The sequence below is a fragment of the Benincasa hispida genome, chromosome 2 (genome assembly GCF_027475165.1).
Source record: "Benincasa hispida cultivar pf3 chromosome 2, pf3_genome.v1.1, whole genome shotgun sequence".
NCBI lineage: Eukaryota > Viridiplantae > Streptophyta > Magnoliopsida > Cucurbitales > Cucurbitaceae > Benincasa > Benincasa hispida.
In genome coordinates this window covers 61780649-61788146 of record NC_143479.1, presented here as the reverse complement: position 1 = coordinate 61788146, position 7498 = coordinate 61780649, and the positions used below count along the sequence as shown (strand labels likewise).

At 31.5% G+C, this 7498-nt stretch overlaps 1 protein-coding gene across 4 annotated transcripts; it reads left to right on the top strand.

The window, feature by feature from the left end:
• LOC120070916 (cysteine synthase-like) lies at positions 1-7136 on the top strand. 4 transcript variants are annotated; one of them, XM_039022824.2, is made up of 12 exons: positions 1-321; positions 826-1002; positions 1104-1178; positions 1291-1400; positions 1638-1695; positions 1881-2144; positions 2225-2362; positions 2862-2913; positions 5182-5261; positions 6127-6186; positions 6291-6371; positions 6913-7136. In XM_039022824.2, exons 3-12 carry the CDS (start codon positions 1140-1142, stop codon positions 7000-7002), a joined length of 972 nt encoding a protein of 323 aa, XP_038878752.1. In that variant the 5' UTR covers positions 1-321; positions 826-1002; positions 1104-1139; the 3' UTR covers positions 7003-7136. The 4 variants fall into 4 exon arrangements, with proteins under 4 accessions (XP_038878752.1, XP_038878751.1, XP_090167529.1 ...); XM_039022823.2 differs by lacking the exon at positions 826-1002; XM_039022825.2 differs by lacking the exon at positions 2225-2362 and having other exon boundaries at positions 70-321.
• Positions 7137-7498: the final 362 nt, after the last annotated feature.

Below are 7498 nucleotides of genomic sequence, written 5' to 3'. Positions count from 1 at the left end.
GTGTGACTCTCAGCAACTCTCAAGAAATCTTCCTTCAAATAAAAAGCAAAATTTTAGCATAACATAGATGATGGACCAAAAGAAAAATGGATAATGCCAAAACCAATGAGATCATTAAGCCCCACTCGGCTTCCTGTCAATTTCTCGGACATTGCAAGGAACAAAAAAAAGGCAAAAAGACATTTATCATTTCATTTCCCTTTTGAAAGTCTCTTCCATTTCTCCATGGATCCCAAAGGTTTGGAACCCTAAAGCTCCTTAAATCAGCTTTCTGAAGGGTTTTTTGAGCTAAACTTTTGTGGGGTTTTGTTGCTTACAAAGGTTTGTTTCTTTCAGAAGTTCTTGAAAGTTATTCTTTCCCTTTTTTGTATGTTCATGACTGTGTGGTTGTTTTTTAGTTGAAGTTGGATTGTTTTGTTTTTTTTTGTTTTTTTTCCATTTTCTATGTTAATTTCTGCTTAAAATCACTGGTAATTCTTACCTCTTTGATATTGGATCTCTTTTTTAAATCATCTCATCCATTCCTTCCTCTGATTCTAGTCAAATTTTTTTTTGTTTTGTACTAATTCTGCCAATGTTTTTTCGGTTGGCTTATTACTTTACTCCCTGCATTTTGAGGGTTTCATCTATTCTGCACTTTCAACTTAAAAAGAAAATTTAATCCCATTTCTGGACTTCAGATTATGCTTCTGTTTAGTTTTTCTTGTTAATGATATTATGGTATGTTGACCTGGTCTGTTCATTAGTGTATTTAGTTGTCTTGTCTTGTTCGTTAGATTATGCATGAGAATGTAGCTAAACTAATGGGCTATGTCATGATAATAGAAATGAATATGTCAACCTGAGCATGACTCTACTAGTTATGGCCTGATATGTCAACCAAGAGGTCAGAAGTTCAAATCCTCCCATCCCAGTGGCTATTTGTTCTGCTATTTTACAGATCATAGGGAATATTTAGTTCTTGACATCTGGATTATTAAATGCTGGACCTTGTTATTTGAGGTACTATTTATATATGAAGAAAGAAGTATCCATGTATTAATGTTGATGCTTGAATGGTCCCACATATCTTTCTTCTTTGTTTTTTGAACCCTTTTTACTAGTTGATTTGCTGAACGTTTGGAGTGCAAACTAAAAGCATGGAAGAGAAAGGAGGAATCAAGAAAGATATCACTGAAGTAATTCTCTTTCTACGAGTTGGTTAACTCATTTTCGAATTTCATTCTTGTTCTTGAATTTTTCTCACTTGGACAATGCTCTTTATCTTGAGTATGGTTGGGATTCTTGCAGTTAATAGGTAATACTCCAATGGTATATCTAAGTAAAGTGGCTGATGGTTGTTTTGCTCATATCGCTGCTAAACTAGAGATGATGGAGCCGTGTTCTAGCGTTAAAGACAGGTTTAGAGTCCTTTTGTTATAAAAATTTTCACATATCGTAATGTTTGTAGTTTCCATTTTCGTTGCTGCTTTTGAATAGGCAAGAAGCTTAAACAAAGAAAACATAAGGTTAATTTTTGAGAACACAGCGAACCAAAAACAAAAACATTATCAAATGAAATCTAATAATATCAATGTGATTTTGCATTAGAGTATGAGGGGTTTTTGAGATATGAAGTGTGCAAGTTTTCAATGTAGGATCGGGCAGAGTATGATTCAAGATGCAGAGGATAAGGGCCTGATTACACCAGGAAAGGTAGTAAGAAATGCTTCATTTCTTTCTTTATTCTTTGAAGAAATTAGGCCACCACTTGAATTGGCAATTGATTTTTGTGCTTGATGCAATTAGAATGCCTTGTAAACCAAATTGCTGAACTTGAAGTCATATATTTGATCTACTACCTGATCTGTCTTGTACATATATTTCTTTTGTGGAAAAAGACTGTCTTAATCGAGATTACGAGTGGTAACACGGGCATTGCACTAGCGAGCATTGCAGCACTAAAGGGCTACAAACTTATTGTAGTTATGCCAGCTTCATATAGTCTTGAAAGACGAATTCTTCTTCGAGCTTTCGGAGCTGAGCTGTACATCACAGACCCTGCAGCAGGGCTTGAAGGGCTTCTAAAGAAGGTTGAGGAGATAATGAAAGTCACACCCAATAGCTATTTTCTGAAGCAATTTGAAAATCCATCTAATCCAAAGGTTTGTTTTGTTTAGTTTGTGATCTCAAAAAGATATATAATTCTGTTTTGAGTCATTTTGCATCCATTTTTGTTCTTTAGATTCATTATGAAACCACTGGGCCAGAGATATGGAAAGACTCAGGAGGAAAAGTCGATGCTTTGGTTGTGGGGATTGGAACTGGGGGGACGATAACTGGTGCGGGGAATTTTCTCAAGGAACAGAACCCAGACATTAAGGTCCCCTTGTTAGTTTTTCTCCTCAGAAACAGAAACGAGACACTAAGACCTTGTTTGATAGCCCTTTGATTTTTGAAAATTAAGCTTATAAATACTACTACCTAAGAATTCCTTTATATTGTTATCTACTTTATCTTTTAAAATCCAAGTCAAGTTTTGAAAAAAAAAATTGATTTTTAAAAAGTTGTAAGTGTTTCAAATTTGGCTAATATTTCTTGACAAACACTGGTAGGAAAGCCAACACAAATTTCAAAAATCAAATAATTATCAAATTAAGCCTAGAGGAGGTCATTTGATGCTTGAAAGAAGAAAATCATTGTAAAGAATTGTGAGAAAACAAACACATTTTTTGGAAAGTAAATGATATCAAACAAGGCTTAAGGGTGGTCATTGATATTGTTCTCCTTATTTCTTGATTTGGAAACAAGAACTAAGAACATTAACAAATGGGCCATTGATGGATAATCCTGGACATCAATTAACCTTTGTAAATTTGTAGGTTTATGCAGTGGAACCAGCAGAGAGTGCTGTGCTAAGTGGAGGACAACCTGGTCAGTTCTTATTCCAAACTACTTTTCTTTGGGTGTTCCATTTTTTTTTGGAAATGATTGTGAAAATGTTCTGCAGATTCACATTTTATTGTTTGATTGAACTAAAATATCACGGTACTGTGGGTCAACGCTCTAGAGCATAGCTCAATTGGCATAGTGTTCATATTATTGACCTCAAGGTTTGAGGTTCGATTCCCCCATCCCACACTTTAATTACAATACCTTTCAAAAAAAATATCACAGTACTGTGGACTTGTGATAGAAAATTAACACAAGAGAAGAAACTTCCCCAAGAACTTACACTCCCAGTTTTATTGCCACAAGACTTTCATTTCATCTTCTGCAGTAATTTTTTAATTAATTTCAGTATGTCTAGAAGAGACTTCGTCATCCTAATTTTAAATAAAAAAAATGTAACTATTGTTAGACAAAAACAAAAGTATAAAAAAAAAAGATTTAATAAAAGGAAGAAAAACAGAAATGGAAAAAAGAAGATAAAAAGGGAAGAAGAACATAACATAAATGAAAAAAAAAGAAGGATAAAACGGAAGGTGTGCTAAACAGGGGAAAAAAAACAGAAATGGGGAAGAAAAAGAAGCCAAAGTTGCCGGCAATGTTGGATGATTGAGAAATTAGAGTTTAAAATATTGCTTTTACCTTGAATGCCCCTCCAATCCAGCCGTCATGTCCACTATTTTATTATAAAATTTTTCTGTGTCTGATATGGCAAGACACGACAAGGACCCAAAGTGAGTATTAGTGAAAACTCAAAGGTAAAAGTGTAAAATTTAAAACTTCGGGACGAGATGGAAACCAAACGCAAAACATAGGGATAAAAGTACAATTTCTTAAAACCTATGGATCAAATAAAAGCTAAACTCAAAACTTGTGGGTAAAGTGTAACATTTTGAAACTGAGGGATCAAATAGAAACAATTCTCAAAATCTATGGACTTAGTATTTTCCCCTTATTTCTTTTATTTATAATCTACTTAGTAAGTTTTCTTTAGGATGATTGTAATGGGTGGCAATGACAAAATTAGTAGCCATATTTGCACATGTCACACAAATTTATGTCAATCAGATAGAGCGTATGTCCACCACTTATTGACCATTTTTATGTCTATTTTGTTGAATAATTTTTATGTATATTTTCAATAGACCGCTAAAATGATCGTTTTTTTAATAATGATAAGACTATTTTTTATGTCTTTTGGCAACCATTTTTTCATATTTGGTATATTATTTTATGTCTATTTCTGATAGAACGATTTCATGTTATTATTGATAGACATCTATGATTGATACAATGATACTTCTATATCTACCCCCACACACATATATATATGGTATATTAATGACACATTACTATAAGTAATTTATTGTTATTTGAGCATGCAAACAACCACTAAAAGAAAGAAAAAAGATCAAATATCATAGATGTACTATTTTTAATCCTATTGATATGGTATGTGGGCAGTAGAATTAATAGCAAATAAGCATACAAACAACCATTAGTAGAAAATTAGGTTGAATATACACATTTTTTTATTCTATTGATAGTTATTAGCAATATATTTTAATAGTAACGTAACGTGCAAATAGTTATTAAAATATAAATTCTAAATAATGTTAATATTGATAGTTATTGACTATATAATTAATAGTAAAATTATTGAAAACAAAATTTATATATTTTCTAATTTATTGATATGATAAATCAATGATAAACCTTATAATACGTAGGCATGCAAACAAACATGAATAGAAAGTAATTTATATGTCATTGAAATGCCATTTTTAATTATAATGTATGGTATATGAATGATAGATTTAATAGTAGATGAACATACAAATAATCAAAGATAGAAGAGAACAGAAGTTGATAGAGTTTTTCTATTTTATTAATAATGTATATCCATAACAAAAAAAATAAAAAAGCATGCAAACAATTTATGATAGAAACTTATCATTGAATACTTCAATAAATGTATATAGATCACTGATGAACATTAGTAAGTGATAAGTTTATGAGATAGAGTTCATCAGTAATAGACCTCAACCATCGCTATGTTTATGAGTGATAGGCTTTAATTAGTGATAGACATCGATAAAAGTTTGAATTGTGACACACTTGCTAAATTGTTTTACGTAGGGCTAGATTTGCTATAATTTTTTTTATATTGCCATATATGCAATTGCTACTTTAATTTATGGTACCACATGATTTGTGACAAAAGTTTATAGTCCATCATTTTTATGATTATAGGTAAGCATCTCATTCAAGGAATTGGAGCTGGCTTCATCCCTCCTGTTCTTGATGTCAAAGTCTATGATGAAGTTATTCAGGTCAGCCTTGAACATGCTTGTCCAAAGAAGTTCTTTCAATAATGATATGATGCAGTACTTTTAAGATTACTCTTTGTGTGTTGCCATATTCCTTTCTATTCAAAAGTTCGCTCATGACATGGGGCTTTCTTTTTAATTCGCAATCAAGACTATAATGTCTTAACCAATTGAAAAATTTTCAAGAGATGTTACTCTCTCAAATTTATAAACCAACTGTTCGAAGCAGAATATATCAACAGTCTCTCCATCTCCCCCCATATGTTTGGCCCTCAGTTGCTCACAACGTCAATCCGATCACGCTGAGTGAAGTTGTTGCAAGTAACTTCCACTTTAATACTATTCATTGGTGCCCAATGGCCGTTCTCACTAACTCTTAATACTTATAAAGTTAACACTCGACAATAACTTTTTTTTTGTTAGTTCAACATATTGTCAGATATGAAATTAAACCATCGACTTTTAGAGGGATAATAAATGTCTTATCCACTAACCTATTCTCGGATTCCAACCCCTTTCACAACTGATATCAAATAATGTAACACTTGACATGTTTTGTCTGCCCTGAAATTGTGATTGGTAGAATATCCTTCCATTCGCTTTAGATTGGCATGGAGGACAATATGGGGAAAAAATTATTGTCAAAGTGTTTATTTAATATCGCGTGTGGGGCAGATTATATAATGATTTAAATGTATAGATAGTATAGTCGTACCAAGTATATTTACAATTTTAAGTATTCTCGTAAGAAAATAGTTCAAACGTCTTAAACGGTTTTGTTTTTCTACTTGCTCTTCTAATATAGCATCACAAGTAGGCAACAAGATCCTTATTTCTTTGAGATAGAAATGCATTTGGCTGTTTTCAGGTCTCAAGTGAGGAAGCAATTGAAACTGCAAAGCTTCTTGCACTAAAGGAAGGCCTCCTTGTATGTACTCAATCTATGAGGACTTTATTTTATGTATTTTTGTGAAAATACAGACATTTTTTTCGTTTTAAATTTTGGCTTTTACTCTTTTTTTCCTTTTGTAGGTGGGAATTTCATCAGGTGCAGCAGCAGCTGCTGCATTAAAGGTTGCAAAGAGACCAGAGAGTGAAGGAAAACTTATCGTTGTAAGTCATATTTTACCTTCATTTGCAAATAAGATTTGAGAATAGGTTAAAAAAAAAAAAAAAAATACTTATAGTCCCTAAACTTTCGTAAAAGTAGCAATATAGTTCTTAAACTTTAGGATTTAACATCTTAGTCTCTATACTTTTAAATTTGTAACAATTTAATCCCTACTTTAAAAATTTCTATTAACATTAATCGGTAATTTTTATCATCTAACGACTTTAGTCTTTGTAGTTTATAAATACAGTTGGTCCATAGTTAGTTTATTACATATAGAAATATATGTAAGAAATTCTATTAAATATTAACAAAATTTTTATCATTATAAATGTGAAAGTACATGAACTAAATTATTAAATTTTAAAGCTAAGGAATTGAATTGTTATAAAATTCTAACTATAGAACTAAATAGTTACCAACTAAAGTTCAAAACTAAGTTGTTACTTTTGTGTAAGTTAAGAAACAATAAGCGTTTTTTAAATCGAAAACCTATCCTAGCATATATTTGAGGTGATTTTCTTTTTCATCCTCCATTTTTAGGTCATCTTCCCAAGCTCTGGCGAGCGATATCTGTCGACGATGCTTTTTGATTCAATCAGGCATGAAGTAGAAAACATGACTTATGTATAGTTGATCCATTTGAAATTTTCACACGTTCTTATATCGAATCATTCTTGGGATTTTGAATTTGCAGTTTCAATAACGTTTGGTTGAAGAAAAGTGGTAATTTTAATAATACCCACCATTAGGGACCATTGCAAATATATCAATTAAACCTAAAGTATTTGCAGATATAACACAATGTAAAAAAAATTGCATTAATAGAAAATCCTAAATCTAGCTCTTAGAGTCTTATTGCTAGTTAATAGGAGTGTATCAATCATAAAATTTATCAACAATAGTCTAGATTTTGCTACAATTAAAATATTGTTATATACTTAATTATTAACTCTAAAAGTGCTCCTCATTGCAATTACTCTTTGATTATCTTACAAGTCTTCATAACACTTAAATTTTGTGCAACGCAAGGCACACATAAAATTTGATTACAATGGGTCATTTAAAAAGAAAAAAGATTTTTACGTAAGCCTATCTTTGACCATATATTTTATAAATATCTTTAAAT